The sequence below is a fragment of the Lepidochelys kempii genome, chromosome 24 (assembly GCF_965140285.1).
Source record: "Lepidochelys kempii isolate rLepKem1 chromosome 24, rLepKem1.hap1, whole genome shotgun sequence".
NCBI classification, from domain to species: Eukaryota; Metazoa; Chordata; order Testudines; family Cheloniidae; genus Lepidochelys; species Lepidochelys kempii.
In genome coordinates, this window is record NC_136403.1 from 9968427 (window position 1) to 9989295 (window position 20869).

General features: G+C 59.0%; 1 protein-coding gene across 2 annotated transcripts; it reads right to left on the reverse strand.

Moving 5' to 3' along the window:
* Window positions 1–105: 105 nt before the first annotated feature.
* IGSF8 (immunoglobulin superfamily member 8) lies at window positions 106–19790 on the reverse strand. 2 transcript variants are annotated; one of them, XM_073322747.2, is made up of 7 exons: window positions 19304–19790; window positions 10310–10684; window positions 7339–7806; window positions 6247–6660; window positions 5372–5776; window positions 4666–4814; window positions 106–3103 (listed from the first exon to the last, which is right to left on the reverse strand). In XM_073322747.2, the coding sequence occupies exons 1-6, from the start codon at window positions 19362–19364 to the stop codon at window positions 4699–4701; spliced, it is 1839 nt and encodes a 612-aa protein (XP_073178848.1). In that variant the 5' UTR covers window positions 19365–19790; the 3' UTR covers window positions 106–3103; window positions 4666–4698. The 2 variants fall into 2 exon arrangements, with proteins under 2 accessions (XP_073178848.1, XP_073178847.1); XM_073322746.2 differs by having other exon boundaries at window positions 106–3294; window positions 19304–19789.
* Between the last annotated feature and the right edge of the window lie 1079 nt (window positions 19791–20869).

Sequence of the window (20869 nt, forward strand, 5' to 3'; positions counted from 1 at the left end):
TCCTACCTGAGACTCGTTTTGAAAATAAGGAAGTTTCCAGTCCTCGTAAGTGGAGAGAAAAACTGGAAAACGTGACTCTGAAAGGCTCAAACCAGGATGCAAATAGAAAGAACCTAAATGTATTGTTTTATTATTTTTAAAATGTCATGATTTTTAAGCTAATCTTCTGATTTGTGGGGAATGGAATGCAATTCACCACTGAATGATTAGCAGTTCTGCTCCCCCCACACCGAGTCCCCTGGCAACCCAAAGCTGCAAACCTGAAAGTGAAACGGATTAGCACCCCATATGAAATTGGCATGCCTGTTTCACAGCTGGGAGGGAAAGGGGAGTATCAAGCAGGACGCAATCTGCCTGCGCAGTGACATTGCTGTTTGGACGGTTAAAGTCTCCATTTCCAACAGGTGAGGCTTCACCCACAGCCCTGGCAAAGCCAGCCGTTTGCGATATAGGATTTCCCTCTCAAGTTTTCCCACTCTGAAGCTCTGCTGGCAGATTTTGGCTTGACCCTGGGCTGCTCCCCGAAGACAGTTTCACCGTTTACCTGCCCCATCTACTCCAGCCCTGTGCCCAGAAGCCCAGGCAGCGACTGTAAAAGGCCATTGTGCAGCGCTGTGGAGTTATAGGCAGGCCCTGGGGAACAATACAAGGAAATGCTCTTTGCTAGGACGGGAACCTCCTTGTGACACCACATCACGTTAATGAAAAATGAGTCCAACTCCCCCACCCCTGCTCCCAACATGGGCCAGGATTTCCATGGCAACGGATTAGATCCATGGGAGAGACTTGGGGTCTGCAGGAATCATCAGTCACTAAACCTAAAGGCAAGAGGCCTGGCAAGGCTCTGGGGTTTGCACACGTGAATCCTGACCCGTTAACCCCTCCCTAGGCTCCCTTGAACAGTCAGTCAAGCTGAATTGCGTGTGGATTTGTGACTTAAACCAAATCTGAGCTGTACTCTCCAGAGTGAGAAAAAAAAAACAACCCAACAACCAGGCATTAACCCCTCCCGTGCCCCCCAGCAACACCACAGTTACTACCCAATTTAGCAAGTGAGCCAAAACGGAAATGTTTATAAAATGGACTTTCTAGAAACATTCCACATCGACCCTGAGTTCCGGAAAACGGCTTCCCTCTCTAACATGTAACATAAAATAGTTACAAAGGTTTGGGATGATCTCTAGTGATGTTACACCACACCGTCATTACTAAATCTATCTAGATCTCTGTATAGCACTGTGGATAGACAGGATCAGATCCTCTGCTGGGGTTAGACACCCTCATTCAGCAAAGCGTGTGTTTACCTGTAAACACGGGAGCATTCTCAGTTACTTCAATGGAACAAGTGGCTGATTTCGAGGGCTTTGCTGCATCAGGGCCAGATGGCTCGGGCCCTTACAGCAAGGATTCGATCCTGCCGAGTGGCGTCCTGTTGAAGGAGCTATGTTGATTTACACCAGATAAGGATCTGATCCTATATCTCTAAAAAGAGACTAATAATTTATACATCTATGTACAGTGGTTGTCTCTATTTAGTGCTTATCTGTATAAACGTGTTATTTTCCAACACATACTATACTGTGCTCGTCTGATAGGGTAATTTTGGGGAACACCCCATTGTGCCAAGACCAGTCACAGGAACGACCGTTACGTGGGTAGAGGTTTTTCTAAACCGTGTCAGCAATGTGTACGGCCGATTGCCCTGGTTTTAACAGCGACATTCCAGGCAGCTTTGGAAAATCCTGGCTGTCGTATGCCTGTTACATTAAAACCACAACATCAAAACCAACCGCTCTTTTCTAAAGCCTGGCATTCTAGGCGACTCCCCAGCACCCAGAAGAATAAAGGGCAAGCAACGCCAGCAGCGGTTCTCACCCTCTGCCCAGTGCCTTCGTTTGGCATGTCTCTTGCCAGCCTGGGCACTTTCACTCTTGCAGGGACCTGGGGGAAGGTTTCATTGAAAATCTGCCACCAATTGTTTTAGCCCCTCTCCACAGATATCAGGTTTTAGGATCTATTTAACAAACGCAAACTCCATGGCCACTGATGCATGTGTCCCTTTAAGAGAAATACATGAGCCGGATTCTGCCGTTTACACCACAGCTGGAATCCTGGCTCCACTGCAGATCATGGGGGGTTTTCCATTGACTTCAGTGGGGCCAGGATTTCTCACAGTCAGTGTAAAATGCCACCAGATCAGCCTGAGAGCACAGGTGCAGTGAGCATGAGGGATATACCAGGATCGGACCTGTTGGCTGCAAAGGGACTGCTCTAGGGGCAGGCCCAGCCACTGGTACTGTTTCCAGCCACGGAGTGGCAGGGAGAGGCTGCTCGGCTATTCCTGAAGGCAGAGCTGGGGTGCAATTAAAACCTCAAGTGGGGGGGAGGGGGGACCAAGGAAGGCTGGAGCCCTCAGTCCTTTGGCATTAGAGTCCCTTTCTTCTCTTACACGAAGGCAGACGCCTCTCCCCTCTCAGGTCACCTGAGGTCACATAACCATGACCCGAGCATAGGTCATCAGCATGGTTTGCACCCAGGACCTTCAGCTCTAAAGCACAAGGCTCTACTGCTCCGGCTAGAGGAGTTCCCTCAGCTGGCAACAGTAGCAGGCTGTTGTCCACGTTGTAGGCTACAAGCACGTTACTGACTCTGAGGTCTCCAGTAGATCAAGTCTCAGGTTCCCCAGAGCACAGAGCCACTGGGCCCCTCCCCTAGGGAATGATACACCCTTTCCCTGCGCACAGAGGGCAGAGTCCACACATGTCTAGATCCACAGGACAGCCCAACACATGAGAGGGGAGGGGAGACAAGAGTTACAGACAGAGGGGGTGGAGGATATAGAGTCTCCAGCAGCAACGTCAGCAGTGGGAAAAGCAGCCCCCACACTCCCACCCCAGGTCACAGAGGCCGGGTAGGGAAGGATCAGGGAAGCAGTGAGTCCAGAAGCAGATGAGACAGTGCCGCTGCCCCTCATGTCCTCCGGGGAGGGACGTCTCCAGCCTGGATGTCTCAGACGGATGCATCAACTTCTTGGGAGGGCAAAGTTTGGCCCCGATGCAGGACCCAGGGTCTCTCCCATCTCTCGCCAGGGTCTTGCCTGGATCTGGGTTGAGTTTAGAAAAAAAAAATGGAATGACTCAAATGAAGGAGGAAGCCAGCGTGCAGTCCGAGGAGCTGAGAAGCTGCCCAAGCCGGTCCAGGGAGGTAAGAAGTCAGAAGTCACAAGTGGCGGGAAAAGAAGGGAGCCCAGTGGCCTGAGTGAAGGCTGACAGGAGAGCGAGATGGAGCAGGCACCTGCAGAGAGAGAGAGGGTAGGATCAGGGGCAGCCGGACCAGGAAACCCCAAAGAACCACGGCCAGTTGGCTTAGAACGAGACCTGGACGCAGAAAAAAAGCTTCCGTCCCCTGGAAATATTTCACCTGTTTTTGGTGCTGAATCAGGAGGAGGAGGTCAAAATGTCACAAGTTTCTCACAGAAGTTCAAAGAAATGGCAAAACACTGTTGAGTATTGAACTGATCTGAAACAAACCATCTTCCTGTGCCACCGCGGTGCCTCATGGGAGTTTGTAGTTCCAGTGCCTCACACCCCCATTCTTCCCTCTGGGTGGGCTCGGAGGCTGAACTACAACTCCCATGAGGCACTGCGGCCACACAGGAAGATGCGCTTTAATGTTGAGCGGATTTGGAAGAAAGAACAAAACATTCTGGTTCCGTTCAACAAACCAAGATGTTTCCATTGAGGTGGAACTGGACCCCAAACAAAGGATTTTGCTGAGATTTATGTGACGGGGGAAAAAAAAAACCCAAAAGTTTCAGCAAAATCAAAGTTTTTCCAAACTTTAGAAACATTTGGTTTTGTGGCAACTACATTTTCCATCAGAAAAAACATTCTGATAGAAAATTTCTAACCAGGTCTAGTTCGAACCCAGAACCCTGCCACTGGAACTAAAGGAGAATCTCCATTAGCTGTTTGCAGTACAGGGGTTATGACAAATAGTAGAGTAGATCTGAATCCATCCAGTAGAGGGCAGAAGACACGCACAAATTTAAGGGCCAGCTTTTAACACTCAGACCCACCTTCCCAGCCACACACAGACTAAACCTCTTTAGTCTCCGATTTCTCCTACATGGCCTGTCGTGTGATCCGAAACTATAACACAACAGACCCAAGACTGGCCCCAGGTGCAGCACTTGATGCAAATCATTCATATGCTTTTGATTCACACCCCCTGAAAGCCTGGCTCAAGGGGGCCTGGAGTGGTGCTCCCCTGGGACTTCACACTGTATTTGGCAGGGCTGGGCACAAGTTGGGGGAGGTGGGGAGCAGCGGATCTAGCTGTGTGTCGGGGATCAAAGAACACCCACCAATATGGAGCAGAGCTGCCCCAAGAAGGATCATGGATGCAGCATTTCCCATCGGATCCCCTCTACCCCCATCCCTTCAGAGGGCGCACAGAGTGTGATCCATATGGGCAGTGCCAGTTCTCCCAGCCCCCGGGGGAAGTAAATCTGCTGCCCAAGAACAACCTGGGCACACAGCAAAGCCCCTGGGAGCGAGGAGCCCAGCCTTGCTCTATGGCATCCCCCCAGCAGGAGAGGGTAGGTGAAGGGGCATAATGCAGTTCCCTCCCCCACCCACGCCCCTTGCTCAGAGGCCAACTCACCTGCAGTGCCCTGGGGCCGGTCTCTCGCGTGCTTCACCTCTTGCGGAGCCGCCTCATAAAGCAGCAGGTGATGGTGGCGAGGATGGTGATGCCCGTGAAGAGGGCGCTGGCGACGCCCACGATGAGGGGGATGAACAGGGTGTCCATGACTGGGGGGGGAGAGCAGAGAGGCCCGTCAGACCTGGTGCGGGAGGGGGCTTTGAGCAACCGGGCCCGGGGGCCATCAGCCGGAGAGCTGGCAGAGAAGCCGGGTGGCAGGAGGTGTAGAGGGCTTGGACGGGAGGGGGATTAGCTAGGCTGCCCTCTGGTAGAGGGCACAGAGCCAGCCCCATTTTGCCCAGAGGCACCTCCAAGCCCCACAGCAGCTTCTGCTGTCAGGCTGGACAGACGCATGGCGCATTGGGGGGCAGCACTCAGCAAGGACACGTGGTGGGGGGAGGGGGGCGGGAGGGGAATGCACCAACACTCACCCAGGACTATGGGGGGGTGGCGTCACACCGGCACTCACCCAGGGCGTAGGGATACATGGAGAATGGGCAGCACCGAGTGGCACTCACCCATGGTGGAGGGATAAACCGGGGGATGGGGGAGATGCGGCGCACACAGCACTCACCCCGGGCGTAGGGATACACGGGGAATGGGCAACGCCAAGCGGCACTTGTCCATGGCATAGGGATAAATGTAGGGGGGTGCACGCAGAACTCACCCCGGGCGTAGGGATACACGGCGACGGAGTTGGACTTCACAGCCCCGGCATTGTACCAGCTGCGGTCAGGGTAGCGCACCCAGGAGGTGACGGCGCAGTGGTACCTCCCCTCGTCGGACGGCTGCACCCCGTGGAGCCGCAGCCGGTGGCACTGCGGCCCCACCTTGTCCAGACTCATGTCCCCGCCGGACGCCCGCCTGCCCAGCTCGGCCACGCCCTCGCGGCTCACAGACGCCACCATCCGGCCCTGGGGCTCCTCCTCCCCCACCGTCACCTCCACCCACCAGCTGACGGCCACGTGGACGGCCTGGGTCGACTCCACTGAGATGTTGCACAGCAGCTCGGCCGTGTCCCCGCGGTAGGTGGCGGGGACGGGCAGCCACGCGTAGACCTCCAGCACCACAGCTGCAGGGGAGAGACAAGGGCAGCAGGAGTTAGTGCACCGGAGCTATGGCCCGGGGCCCAGATGCTGAGCCCCCAGGCCCAGCAGGGTCTGAACATCCCCCACCGGCTGAAGCCTGATGCCAGCAGAGGCAGAGGGTCTGGGGCCACACATGGAAATGCAGAGAGGAGGGAACATCTAAAAAACATCACAAAGTTGCCCTTAAGGCATCCCCCAGCAGAGGGCGCTGTAGGGAACAGGGCAGGAGAACTAGCTGTGGGGGGAGCTCCTAAATACTCCAGCCCCGGCCTCCCCCAGCAGGGAGCGGGGCAGGAGCGCTGGCTATGGGGTGCTCACACCCAGGCCAATCACACCCTGTCGGAGCAATAGGAATCAGCATGGCCAGGGGCACAGGGCAGACAGCAGGAGTAGGGGTGCAAAGGGGCCCCCCCCCAAATGCATGCCAGCCCCCCACCCAGTCCAAGCTTTGTACCTTCTGATTTCATGTGCACCTTCAGCCCCTGCGAGCTGCTGCTGGCCACCTCCCGCAACTGGGCATTAGGGGAGCGAATGTAGGCCCGGGCCACGCAGCAGTAGGTGCCCGCGTCCCTTGGCTGGGCTGACTCGATCCGCAGCCGGTAGGAGCCGGGGTCAGGTGTCAGCTTCTGCAGCGAGACTTGGCGCCAGCCCACTTGGCTGTTGGCATAGCTCTCCCCAAGGACGGCCACCCCGTCCGTGTCCAGCTGCGCCACCAGCAGCCTGTCCCCCTCGCCCACCTCCCAGCTCACGGCGTATGCCACGTGGGGCGCAGGCGGCACGGGGCCTGATAGGTTGCAAAGAAGCTCCAGGGCATCTCCAGCGCTGAGCCGGACCCTGGGCGGGCTGGCCGACACTGCCAGCTGGCTCGCTGAAAAGGAACCAAAGAGAGAGCTGGGGGAGTGAGAGCATCCACACAGCCCCATCGGCCCCGCCCCAAACGACCCCGTGCTCAGAGATCATTCCACCTAGCACTGACATGTAGCCACCTCTGGGGTGGAGCATGGCTGCTGTTTAACAGCCACACAGCAGTGCTGCACAGCAGCTGAGGGCAGGGGGTGAAGGAGAATTCTGCATTCACTTTGAAGCTGCCTGGGGGGACGGGGGGGCGCGAATATTTCCCTGCCAAGCTGCTGAGCCCTTCACACAAACCTCAACCTGTGAAGCCAGCCAGGGGAACCACAGAATCCAGCTCCCGCGAGGCCCAAGAGTCTGATTCCCTGCCACCTTGCCCCACTTGGTCACTTGCACGGCAATCGTGCAAACACGAGTGCTCTGATTTGTGCCCACTTTGCACCGGAGCTGCACTTTGCACAATCTCGGGGGACAACAGGCCATGCGGTCCCTGCTGGTGGGGACAGACCAAGAGGCAGGATCCCGACAGGCGCAGGGCTAGCAGCTCACGCAGGGCCGGTGCCCGATCCCCCCCGTGCCTGACAGGCAGCATCAGCAAATGCCCTGCTGCCCCATACTGCCCTCCTCATGGGAGCCCAGCCCAGCAAGCACCAACACAGGACGTGGCTTGGGGGTGGAGCCAGCCAGGACTCACCGATGGACTGGACAGTCACCTGGGCCAGCGCTGCCCGCTTCTCAGCAATCAGCTGCCAGCTGCTGTCGGGGTCCTGGATCCATTCACCTACTGTGCAGTGGTAGGTGCCCGCGTCCCCCGGGCGCACCTGCCCGATCGCCAGCTTGTACTGCTCACTGCCTGCCTTGGCCACAGAGAGCTCCCCAGCCCGGTACCGCTCAGCAAAACTCCCGCCAGCTTCCACGGCAAAGTCGCGGCGCACCCCGACCACCTCCTGCAGCGTCTGGTGCCCCACGGGGGCATCTGGGGCCGACACCCCGAAGGAGACGGAGAGATGGGTGTGCTGCTGCGTCTGGCTCTGGGCCGTGCAGCTCAGCTGCAGCTCCTGGCCCTCCGACAAGCTGAGCTGCAGTGGGGAGGTGCCAGCCATGCGGCTTCGGAGATGGGGCCTGGGTGTGGGGGCCAAGACCCAGAGCATGTCAGGGATCACTGCAGGGGTGCGGAGAGAGAGAGTGAGACATAGATGTGAGCACGGTCAGGCCTGGCTTTGTCTTGCTGGTCACTGAAGTTAGGGAATCAAAATGCCCAGGGATGACCCCTCAGCTCCACCACTCAGGGAAAGCGTGTGGGGAAGGAGAGAGCTGGGGGGTGCCAAGTCAGAGCCAGATTAGTCCATGGTTCCAGAATGAGTTTGGGGCAGAACCAGGAGTCAGGCTCCCATCAACCCTCTCCTGCTCTAACGGCTCTTTCCCTTTGATGTCCGATATCTTCCCCCCACCCCGACCCCCCATAGCTTTAATCCCCTTGGACGCTGCCCCATGGCCATAAATGCCTGTAGGCCACAGGCTGATGGGAGAGAAAACCCCGCAGCCCTAAGGACACCCCAAAGCCACAGCTCGCCCTTTGGTTCCTCAGCACCCCCTGCTGGCTGAAACGGGGGGGTGGAGCTATCCCAACACCAGGCAGAGAGTCCCAGAGCGGCTCAGTCACTAGCCCCTGCAGGACACTGAGATCCCAATGGGCCATGGAGCCCAAACTCCACTCTCACCCCCATGGGGCGACACTGGCCAAACCCTTGGGTTGTAGCCACAAGGGGCCTGATCCTGTTCGGGCCTAAGCACTCAACTCCCAGGGCAGCCACCGAGCCAGGGCGCAGGTTTGCAAGCTGCTCTCTCTGGCCCAGCAGCCTTTGTGGAAGTTGACGATGCCTGGCAGGATTGGGCCCCTAAACCCAGCTGACCCCCCGCAGCTTTGGAGCCCTTTTCCAGAGCCTCTGGATGGCAGAACACAGCCTCTGCTAGCCCAACTCCCCTACCCAGCACTGGGGCTCAGGCTGCCCGGCTCTGGGGCGAGCGCACGGTTGCCTCCTGTCCAAGGGGGCTCCCTCCAGGACAGGGCTGATGCCCATGGCGGGTGGGAGCTGCTCCAGGTCTGTAGATAAGAGCCAGAGCCCTGGGCCTCTCTGAGGTGAAAGACCCTATTGCGCACCTCACTCATGCCAGGCAGGGAGAGCGTGAGGTATAGGTGGGGGGCGGGGGAGATGCCTGGATCTCCTGTGCATCTGCCATGCCCCAGAGACATCCCAACCCACACCCCTCTCACCCAACAAAACGAATCCCCCTGCTGGGGCCTGCTCTGCTCTGCGAAGGCTGCAGCATGTCTCCCAGCCCATCCCGCTCAGGAGCTCGCTGGTCCCCTGGGAAGACCCCAACGAGCGAATCCAAAGAGCCCAATCAAGTGGGAACATCCCAAGGCGCAGCTGGCTCCTGGCCAGGCTGCAGGGTATGAGGAACTGCGGGGTTCCCCATTCTCTGTCCCTGGTCCCCTTTCTGAAGAACAAGCTCCAGAGGGGCGATATGATCTCAGCCATCCATGCTGCGTTGCCTGGCATGCGGGCGCCGGGGATTCCCACAAGTCGCTCCCTTACAGGAAAGGAAAAAGCCCCGAGATTCCCCTCAGGGCGGCAGGGGGACAGAGCGCGTGAGGGTGACTCCACACCTGGGTGCAGTCACTTTTCACCTCCTCAGAGCCAGGCCCAGGCCCCACGAAGGGCCCTAGCACAGACAGGTACCTGCAACACAACACTCCTCTGGCTCCACAGCCGGTGCCGGGAGAGTCAAGCGCATGCCCGTCACTAGGCCCTTTTTGTGTATATAGGAGACTCTCGACTCAGCAGGTGCCCTAGGACTGGGACAGCAGGAGGCTGGGGGTCAGGACTGAGGGGCATCAGCAGAGCTGTTGGGGGGAGTAGCTGAGACAACTGAGGGGGGCAGTGGGTCAGGCTTTGGGATGCCTTGTGCTCCCCATATTCTAGATCATACCAAGCTCTGCGCATGGTATAAATTACGGCAGCCTTGAGGTTGCTCTAACTTGGAACCCTGGGGCAGAGTAAGATAGAGCAATCTCAAGGCTGCTGTAATTTACACTGTGGGCAGGACTTGGTATGATCCAGACTATAGGGAGTGCATAAAACAGAATCCTCCCTGAAGCAACAGACTGAGGGCAGAGAGCATTTGTACAGCGCCTAGCGCAATGAGGCTCTGACCTAGGCCTGGCCCTTGGGCACTACCATGGTACAGAGAACAAGTACAGGGTCAGTCACTATAGCGGCCTGATGCACCGCAGCCACCCACCTCCTCGTGCCTCATTTGCACCAGGCTGCAGGGTATGAGGAACTGCGGGGTTCCCCACGCTCTGTCCCTCTTCCTCTTTCTGAAGAACAAGCTCCAGAGGGGCGATATGATCTCAGCCCTCCTCACTGGCCCTCGTCACTGGTGTAAGTGACACATACAAGGGTCTGGGTGGCAGCAGAGAATTGGGATCTTTATTTTAGGGATTCATCTTGGCACTGGGGGGGTGGGCGATAAGGGGGGTTTACAGCCACCCTCCCTGTCTTGTCCCCAAGGCTGGAATGGGGTAACTGGGAGCCAGGCGGTGTGCATGGGGCAGCCCCCAGCCCTGGAGTCCCCCGAGTTGCACGGCACCCAGGTACCTTTCAGCACCACCTTGCTGCTGTAGTTGCCATGGTACATGGAGTCGGTGGTGGGCGTGTAGCACTCGTAGACGCCGGCGTCCTCGGCCCGCAGCCGGGCCACGCGCAGCTCCACAGCGTCGCCATGCAGCCGCTGCACCGAGACCTCGCCGCTCTGCACGCGGGGGCTGAAGAGGGCGTAGGGGAAGGCGGGGTCCCTGGTGCTGACTATGCCGATGGAGATCTCGGGGGCCGTCGGGCGGTACAGGAACCACTCAAAGTGCTGCAGCGTGGGGCCCTCGTACTCCGAGACGCTGCAGGGGATGGAGATGGCTGTGCCCTCCACGCGGAACAGGGGCCCTGGGGGCAGGTGCACCTCCCGCGCCCCACACAGCCCTGCAGAGAAGGAAGGGGAGGCGTTAGCGATAGGGGGAATTACAGAGCACAGCCCGTCTCATCCCTCAGCGCATAGGGGCCGAGGAGCTCCCATCCCCCACCTCTGTGCCCCCCTGGGGTCTGCGTCCCCACAGTACACTCCTCTTCCCAGGAACCCCACAGTACTTCTCCTGGGGCTCCTCTAGGGGCCCCAACCCCTGCCAAGCACATCCCCAGAGCCCCACCCCCCTCATTGTGCCCCCTATCACTCCATCATCCTTACACGCTCTCCTTCTCAGGCCCCCTATACATCCCCTGGGGGGTCCCATGTCACAACTAGCCATGTACTTCCTCTAGAGTGAACAGCCCCCAACCAATGGGCTCCATCCCCCATGCCTCCAAGACCCCATCCCCCAGGAACATCCCTTGGACCCATCCTCCACCCAAGCAAGTCCAGAGCACCGCTCTCCCCAACAGTCAGTTGTTCTCAGCCCCCAACTAGCAACATGCTGCTTGTCTCCCTCTAGTGGCTGCTCCACAACAGGACAACAGCCTACTGCTGCCAGCAGCATCACTCCTTCAGCTCCAGCAGCGGAGGCCAGGGCCATGGTGCAGGAGGCCTGGGCCATGGTACAGGAGGCCCCGGGTTCAAGTCCTGGCAATGTGGGGGTATATGAACTCCCACTGGAAAGTGGCTTCCTCCACCCTGGCCCTAGGTGCCTTGGCTCCTGGTGCAGAGACCAGGCCAGCTGGCGGCGGAGGGAAGGGAACTGGAGTGGCTTAAGGGGAGGAGGCCCCGGGACATGGATCACAGGTGGGAGCAGATGGGACTTGTGGACAGATAGCATCCATTGAATCCCTTGGTCTTTCCAGCCCTGGATCCCAGACCTCTTCACAGCCCCGACCCCGAGGAGCTAAACCTCCCAGCCCCTGCTGCCGCTGCACAGGGAGGGGGAAGGGGCTGCCCCAGGTCACACATCGAGTGGCTAGGAAAGGAACCCAGGAGTCCAGCTTCTGGATCTGTGCTCTAACCACTAGAGAAGGCTGCCTCAGGTTTGGTTTACAGAAACCATGGGGCAAGTGATGATTTACCCCCTCCCCTGTCATTCAGCCCCATAGCAGGGAAATCCTTTGCACTCCCCCTGTCCCAGCCCCCCTGCACCCACTTGACTCAACCACCTGCTTCCAGCACAACTGCATCCCCCACATCCTCTCTCACCTGTACAGCTCCCAAGCACATCTCAGGACCCAACACCTTCCCAGAGCCAGCTGCACAACTTCCCCCTCTGCTCCCCCAGCATCGGCCACCCTCCTCTTCTGCAGCCATCTCAGCACAGCCTGCCTCTCTGCCCCCACAACTTCTCTAGTCAGCCCCGCCGCTTCAGGCTACCGAGCACCCTCTCCATCGGCCATCACAGAAGTGTCACTTTTGCTGTGTTGCTTTCGTCTGTGAAGTGGTTTCAGATGGGGCCAGATTCCAGGCTGCATCCCCAAAGCGATCCCACACCGGGTGGGGGGAGCAGGTTGCACTGCTACTGCAGGAGCCGAAGCAGCCCCCAGCGTAAGCCAGAGCAGCCCCAAGGCAGCTCTAACTTATGGCAGCTTCCCCAGAAAGTCCGTAGGGCTACATAGCTCAGCTGACTCCCCAGGCCTGCGAGGGGGCCACATAGGTGCTCCTGAACCCAGGGAGGGTGCTTCTCCCCCGGGGGTCTCACAGCCGCTGGAGCTCCACAGAGATGAGGGGTGGGGTTGGTTTGGAGCCTGGCATTGGGGTCAGACTCAGCTCACCAGCCCTTTTCTCCCCCGCCCGGCCCTCTGCCCCATGGCCACTCCCAGTCCGCAGCTGCCGGGAGCACAAACCATGACGCTGCCCGGGATTCCAGACACTGGGCCCGACCCCTTCCTGCTGGGAACTGGGTCAAGGCACAAGGGCCCCAAAGGGCAAGCAAGGAGTCCCATCAGCCCTGGATCCAGTCCTTGCTTTCAATCACAGGTGGCATGAGTGTAGGAATCTCAGACCAATTCCTGGTGAACGTTTGTCTCCATTACAAAGCCACAGGATTAGGCAGCATCTGCCCTGGGCTGGGATAGCTGGGGGTGGGGGGACCTGTAGGCTGGAACTGAGGGGCAGGGAAAGGGGGAGCCCTGGGCTGAGGTAGTGGGGGGGGGGCTGTGGGTCAGAATTGAGGGATGAGATGGGAGCCTTGTGCTGGGATAGCGGGGGGTGGGGCTGTGTGTTGGAATTGAGGAGTGGGAGAGCCCTGGGCTGGGATAGTGGGGGGGGTTGTGGGTTGGAATTGAGGGGCTGGGGGAGCCCTGGGTAGGGAAGGGGGGGCTGTGGGTTAGAACTGAGGGGAACCCTGGGTTGGGATGGCAAGGGGGAGTGGGGTTTGGAATTGAGGGGCAGGGGGAGCCCTGGTGGGACAGTGTGGGGGCATGGGCTGGAATTGAGGGGCATTGGCAGAGCCATGGATCGGGGCGGGGGGGGTGCCCAGTGCGGGGACAGCAGGGGGGGCTATGAGTAGGGACTGACAGGCACTGGAGGAGCTGGGCGGGTGGGAGACTTTGCCCAGCTCAGCCGTTCCCTCGTGAGCAGTAAATTTGCTTCCAGAAGCCAGAACAGTGACTGGCTACATATTTGCTTCCTGCCTTGTGCTGGAGCCGCCTGCCTCGCTGGTGCACCAGCCCCCAAGGGCTAAACCCCTCGCGCGGGAGGAGAGACGCCAACACTCACTTGGCCAGCAGCCAGGAGAACCACACGGGCATCAACTGACTTCCAGGGCGGATGGGGGAGCCGCTGCGATTCCTGGGGCAGTTCAGGGCGAGAGCTTCCCTCACCCTCCCAGCAGACAGACAGCTGCCCTGAGAGGCACCTTCACCTGCAGCTCCCCAGAGGTCACGGCTGGGAAGCAGGGTCGGGAGGCGGGAGCCAAGCCAGGGGTCTGAGCCCCACTGGTATTATGGTAGTGCCTAGAGATCAGAGGGAGGGCCCCCTCGTGCCAGGCACTGCATAGGCGCACAGGGAGAAACTGTCCCTGCCCTTGAGAGCTCACAGGACATAGGAGGGGAAACTGAGGCACCAAGCAGGGAACTGAGGTGCCCAAGGCCAGTGGCAGAGCCAGGAACAGACCTCAAGTCCCAATCCAGTGCTCCGGCCTCGAGCTCACACTGCTACAACCTCAGCTATTTAGCAGCTCCTCAGGAAAAGCTAAGAAAAAACATCTCAGCACAGAACAAATCACAAGCCAGAAAAGGGGCCTAATTCCCAGCAGATTCCCCGATCAAACAGACTGGGGAGTGAGGCAAACCAGCCCCTGCCGGCTCTGCTCTGCAGCCCAACCCAAGGACCTTTGCTCCCGTCCCTGAGCGTTTCCACCCCTGCTCGTCCCCGCCCGAGGACAGCTAGCGCCAGCCTGACATGCCAGCCTTCGTCCCAGCGCAGACCCGGGTCTATTGCCTCATCCTCCACAGGGACAATCGGACTCGGCGCGTGACAGCTCTGGGATGCCGAGGGGACAATAGGGAGGAGGGGGGATGCAGCGCCGTGCTTGCAGCAGGCAGGATGCACAAAAGGCTCCTTCTCTTGCATTTGCACCGTGCAAGGCAAGCTAGCCAGACACACACATGCGCTGCACACCCGGGTCATGCCACCTGGCAGCTAGCTGAGATCCAGGCTGCTCAGACAAAACACAACAGGGACTGGGTCTCAAATGGGTCACGTTTCTCGGTGCACGTTAAAGGGCCGTGCTCGGCACCGATTTCGTTCACTCCGGCACAGACGCTCGTACCTTGATTTCAGCCTGGCTTCTCGCAGTTTCGCTTGTGTCGGCAAATTGACAGGAGCCAGCTAAACCGATCTAGCCATTTCCTGGCTGTGATTTAGTTAGACGGAGGCCGTTTCCGTGCATGGACTAGGTGCCTGAATGGGTGAACTCTTATAAGCCTGGCCCTAAGACTTCAGGCTGGATCACAGATGTCAAAGGACCATCATGCTCCTGCGCGATCCAAGTCAGAGATTATCAAACAGATGCCCACAGCCAGCTCCATAACGACTGCATGAGCCAGAGTGGATCTTACAGACAGACACCCCACATCGCTAGGGCAGCCGTTCCACTAGGTAATTCCCCTCCCTCTTAAAAATGTGCCCTTATTTCCAGCCTGAATTTGCCCAGCTGCCACTCCCCACTGCTGGATCTCATTCTGCCTTTGCCTCCTGGACCAAGGAGCTAATTAACCATTAGGGACAAGACGACTCCTGTTTGTTTACCACACGCAGCAGGGCCTGATTCTCGTTTGCACAAAGGCCCGTTTACACAGACCGCCAGCGGGCGCCGAGGGGCCTTAGAGCCAGCACCGCCGAAACTCACCAGCCAAAATAATTGAAACCAGGTCCTGCCCCGAAGAGCTGACAGAGAAGGCAGAGAGGCAGGGGTGGGGGGTTTGCTGCCGGGTGAGCACCACGGGAGAAACAAGAGGTCCCTGTGTGGTGGCTGAGCAAATAGGAAGGTTTCCACATATAGGGAGCGAGTTGGGGGGGAAGATGCACTTACGGCAGCTGTGCCAAGGGGCCCGACCGGAGGCTCCCATTGGCACCAGAGTGGGGAATAAGCCTTAGTGGAGTCACTAGCTTTGTAACTGGCATCCAGGTACAGGATCACCCATGGGATCCCCGAGACGACATGTCCCTGCCCCTAGGGCGCCCATGGTGACGCTGGTACTGCAGGGCAGACGCAGGTAGGCCAGGAGCGAGCTGGCCAGCCAATGCAATCATGCCAGCCCCTAGCTCTCGCACAGCACAGCCATGATCCCAGCAGTCAGGCACCACCGCCACTTTCAATATGCCGGCCTCGGCCATATCGTCCAAGCACAAATAGGGAAACGGAGGCACAGAGCAGGCAAAGTGACTGGCCCAAGGCCACACACAGAGTCAGTGGCAGAGATGGGGATAGACCCCAGGAGTCCTGATTCTCTAGCCCGGCTCTAACTACTAGACCCCTCCACTTCCTGATAACTCCCAGTCAGACCAGAGCTAAGGCTGAAAATCCAGAGCCAAACACACCTGCCCGCCCCCACCTGGGCCATGTCAAAGAGACGAACAGCCCCTGCTGAGCCTCGGTGCTAACTGCCAGGCCCTGTGTGTGCTTTGAGATGTTCCAGGGTTCCCTATGGGCCCTGGGGGGCAGGGAATAGCTACAGTGTGCTCTGGCCACACCCGCTATGGGCCCTGGGGGGGCAGGGAATAGCCATGGCACCTGTGCTCCGGTCACACCCCCATCTGCCCCTTGTGGGCCAGCGGGTCAATGGCTCATACCCTTCCCCTCGTGCCTTGATCTTAAACCCTCTCTAGAGGCAAACGGGGCTGGCTCTTCAGATCAGGGGCCCTTCCTTAGAGCTGCCTTTCTGCCCATCCCTAGCCGCCCCCACACCCCCCTCACTTGGAGCGGATCACAAGGCCCCGGACTCCAAGGCCCCCTTTTTCCTGGCACAGCCTCTCGTCCAGCAGCCTGGAGCTGCAGCGGAAAAGATTCGAAGGCGGCAGTTCGACACATTCAAGGTTTTTTTGAACCAGGGAGTGAATATTTTGTGGTGAGGAAAGTGACTCACCCTGGCTTTGGTTTCTAAGTAGCATTTCCTGGTTGGGGGGGGTTAAATTCAGCACAGAAAAAAAGATCAGGAGCAGATTCTCCCCCCCACCCCCTTTTTGGAAACTCAGGCTGGAAGGTCTGAAAAGTTTCACTCTTTGGGGGGCTCCTCTGGAACTTCTGGGCTCTGCTCCCGGTTCCCCTTTCCTCCCCTCCTCCCGACTATGAAACTGACCAGGTATGCTGTTAAACAGACCGGGGGGATGACAGCTGAACTTGGGGGTGCCTGTGTCAACTGGGGGCGGGGGCTGTGAGACACAAGGAGAACGCCAGGCTCCAAATCTAATATTTAGCAGTGCATTTGCCTTTCTGCTGCTGGGCTTTCAAAATAATATATTGTGGTTTAAAATCAGAAGTCAGTTTAAGTGAGGATTTTTTGGGGGGTGGGGTGAGGGTAGGGACTGTTTGATATACCTAGACTTGGGATTATTATTGTTTGTTTATATTACAGAAGTGCCTCGACTCCTCCGCTGAGATCAGGGCCCCGCTGTGCCAGGCGCTGCACGGATAGAGAGTCCCTGCCCCAGCTGAGATCCTGAGCCCTGCCCCAATCCCCACCCCTCCCAAAGTCCCAGATCCGTCCATATTCATTGCCCCAGGTGCCGCACAGACACAGCTAGAGACACAGGCCCTGCCCTGAAGCGCTCAGTCTGCACAAAGGGTTTAGGGAACGGCAGATTTAAATCTTGATTTAAAATCTGCCGGTGATGGAGAATCCTCCCCAGCCCTGGGGTAAATTGTTCCAGTGCTTAATTACCGTCACTGTTAAAAATCTATGTCTCATTTCCAGCCTCAATTTGTCTAGCTTCAATTTGCAGCCACTGGCTTGAACCCAGATGCCCTGGGTCCCAATCCCATGCCACAGCGCCTGTTTTCCTCTCTAAGGCATGGGGCTGAAATGCAGCGCGCGGGGGGCAGGGCGGGGGGCTGGCTCCTTCATGATGCCGAGAGAGCATAACAACTCCTCTCCTTTGTTGTCATCAAGGTGCAAACTGGGAACCTCAGCGTCACTGAGCCCCATCTCTCCAGCGGTAGCAGTCCTAGGCCGTTATCTTCCAGCAGTCTGGAATGGAATATGACTCACACAGCGCTGGCATGCTCGACTAATTCCTTGGGGTGTTGCAGGAGGAAAGCAGGGTCCCCAGAGCTTGAGTCTCACAAGGTTCAATTACTCTGCCCGGTCACCAGGGCAGAGGGTGGGTGCTGCAGGGAAGAGACGGGTCTGGGAGCTGGGATGGAGCAGCCTGGGCGGTGGATCAGTGGTGTGGCCAGAGCACCCTGCAGTTATTTGCAGCTCCCCGGGGGAAGAAGGGGGTGAATTAGAGCAACCCTAAGGCTGTTCTAATTTACACCAGGGGCAGGCCAGGGCCTGGAATATAAGAAGTGCCAAGGTGGTTTAAAGCCCCTCCCTGCCCAGTGTCCCCAGGGCAGAAGGTTAATGAAAAATCAGGCCCATGACTTCTAGCTGTGATCGTTAAAAGGGCCCGCAGGGCCCGCAGAGCACCTCACCCTTCCGCAGGGGAATTGAGGGAGATTTATGCTGCTTCGCCACTGAAATTCCTTTGGGGGTGGGCAAAGCTCTGACCATGCGGTGCAACCAGCAAGCGCTCGGGCCTGGAACAGGGACCACGATGTCCCAGCTGGGGAGCCGTGGGGTGTGCAGACCTGGGGGCAGAGACTCCTCCTGAGCCCTGCCCCAATCCCCACCCCTCCCAAAGTCCCAGATCCGTCCATATTCACAACTTGGGGCCTGGCCAGCCAGCCCCAGGCAGGACAGATGGAGTCGCCTCCTGGGCCTGACCTGATCTTGCCAGGGCCTCATTTGAAGCGTCCAGAGCCTGTTCTTAGCATGTGGCACAAGGACGACATAACCCCCCCCCACCCCCAACCCAGGAGCCAGCCAATGATCAAAGCCCAACGGATCAGAGGGAAGCAACAACAACAAATGAGGATCAGACTAAATAAATGGAGAGAGACAGAAAAGACAACCCCCCTCCCACACACATACACCCAGCTGCTCGCAGAGGGCTGGGACCATGCCAACAGGCAGGTGCTGCGGTAAATGGGGGTCAGGCCCCATTGCTCTGGGGTGGGCTCTGGGTGGGAAAGGTAGCCCTGGAGGTGTGATCTGCAGGGGTAAGTGCCATGGGCACACATTTCATGGGGGGGGGGTGATAAGTGGGACAAAGGAGTGGGCCAGTCTCTAGGCAGATGCAAGGCAAAGGGTTGTGGGGAGACTGGAGAAGGAGGGATCAGGTAGGGCCCTGTTTCCTTGGATTGGCAGGGGAAATCAAGGGATGTGAACCTTCATCCCCCACCATGGTCCAAGGGGGCTCCCCCCCACCTCCGCACTGCGCCCCCAGCCGCCAAGGGGGCAGGGCTCCCCTCCCCCCCTCGCACTGCGCCCCCCGGTCCCCAGCCGCCAAGGGGGCAGGGCTCCCCTCCCCCCCTCGCACTGCGCCCCGCCCCGGTCCCCAGCCGCCAAGGGGGCAGGGCTCCCCTCCCCCCCTCGCACTGCGCCCCCCCCGGTCCCCAGCCGCCAAGGGGGCAGGGCTCCCCTCCCCCCTTCGCACTGCGCCCCCCGGTCCCCAGCCGCCAAGGGGGCAGGGCTCCCCTCCCCCCCTCGCACTGCGCCCCCCGGTCCCCAGCCGCCAAGGCTCCCCTCCCCCCTTCGCACTGCGCCCCCCGGTCCCCAGCCGCCAAGGGGGCAGGGCTCCCCTCCCCCCTTCGCACTGCGCCCCCCGGTCCCCAGCCGCCAAGGGGGCAGGGCTCCCCTCCCCCCTTCGCACTGCGCCCCCCGGTCCCCAGCCGCCAAGGGGGCAGGGCTCCCCTCCCCCCTTCGCACTGCGCCCCCCGGTCCCCAGCCGCCAAGGGGGCAGGGCTGCCCCATCTCCAGGAGCACACATGCCAGAGGCCCCCCACACCCCCCCCACACATGCCAAGCAACCCGGGCTCCCCGCGCCCCATGCCCCCAGCAGCCCGCGCCCCGGCGACTCACCCAGCAGCAGCAGCAAGGAGCCCAGCACGCCCCGGCGCAGCGGCTCCCTCACGGCTCCCATGGTGGCGAGCACCGGCCGGGGGCTAGGAGCCTTCGCCGGGGACGCGCCGCCCGAGGCAAGACAGCCCGCGGCCCCCTGCGCCGCCTCGGTCGCGTTCGGCCTCCCCCGGCGCCGCCCGATTGCAGCGGGCGCGCAGCGCGGCTCGCCGAGCTGGGAACAGCCGCTGGGCTGCCGAGATCGATCCCCCGGCCCGGCCCCCGCCCCAGCCTGCGCGCCGCCACGTCCCGCGCCTGGGCTCAGGGCTACAGTCGGGGCGGGAAACCCCCCCTCAATTTTCTGCGTCTCGGCTGCGGCCTCCCCGTGGGAGGGGTGGGGGTTGCGCTGAGCGTCCGTGTGCAGCTGTTGCACGTGTCCCACCCCAGAGGCGGCTGCATGTCAGTGCCGGGTGTGGTAAGGGGTCCTTGTGGACCATTACTGCCCGGCTGCTAAACAGCTGCCTTCTTCCACCTCAGAGGTGGCTGCCTTTGAGTGCTGGCTGAGCAATCCTTGGCCCTTTGCACAGTGCTGCCCAACAGGGTGTAGGGGAGCTGCCCTTGGCAGGATGGAGGGTCCCTGGGAGAAGAGGAAATCTGGAGACTTCCCCACCCCCCTCGTGAAATAAGATACCTTAAACTCTGAGAGAGAGTGAGGTCTAGGGAGCCAGGACTCCTGGGTTCTATTCCTTGCTCAGGGAGGGGACTGGGGCCTAGTGATTAGCTCAGAATCCTGCCTGTGGAGCAGAACTCCTGGGTTCTGTTCCCTGCTCTGTCACTGACTTGTGTGACCCTGTGTGAGCCTCAGTTTCCCCTATGTATAATGCAGGTGGCCCTGACCTACCTTGCAGGACTGGAGGCAGCTGGGATTGTTGGGAGGGTTAATTCATCATCTGGCTGTGGAATCAGACTTTCCTATAGCAGTTCAGGAGAAGGTGAAGGACCATTATTGTTAGGGCAGGTGGCGCTGTTGCACCCAGTCATATAAGGTCTGTTTGGTCTCAAGGGAGCAGTGTCAGTCTTTGCTGAAGTGCTGCCTTGTTGTTACTTTTTTGGGGATACAATTGCTTTTGGGGGAGCTGTTGCAAGCAGTTTGCTCCCTGCTGGAATATCTTGAAGGAGAGTCAGTTCTTGGGGCAGAGCTGCCCCCTGGGAACGAGGTGTGGCTGTGTGGGCTGAGATGTCAGAGAGGGGGGCGTTGCCTGCCTGTGGTCTGGGGTGCCACTGTTCTGGGACTGGTGCATACAGTGTAAATAAACAAGTGGTGCTAAGAATACACAGGGGCTCCATGTCACAGGTTTCTCCTCCAATGGAAAACTGACTTGCTAGGCCCCAAAATCTGCTACTGTTTGGCAAAGGGGTGACAACATTAACCCTACTGCCCCTCTTATCATACAACGGTCTCCTGAACACAAGACTTATCTAGCTGCTTTTTCAAATGCAGCTCAGCTGTATTGTTGGGAAACTCCCCCAGAAGCCAAGAACACCCCACCCCTCCCCAGACACACACACTCTCACCCTTGGGCATGGACT

Excerpts from the sequence above, each read along its gene's own strand:
- IGSF8 (XM_073322747.2), bottom strand. The coding sequence starts at position 19,364 with ATGGGAGCCGTGAGGGAGCCGCTGCGCCGGGGCGTGCTGGGCTCCTTG. Across the intron at positions 5,777-6,246 it reads GGTGCACATGAAATCAGAAG|CTGTGGTGCTGGAGGTCTAC; the intron begins GTACAAAGCTTG and ends TCTCCCCTGCAG. Across the intron at positions 4,815-5,371 it reads CGTGTATCCCTACGCCCGGG|TCATGGACACCCTGTTCATC; the intron begins GTGAGTTCTGCG and ends CTCCCCCCCCAG.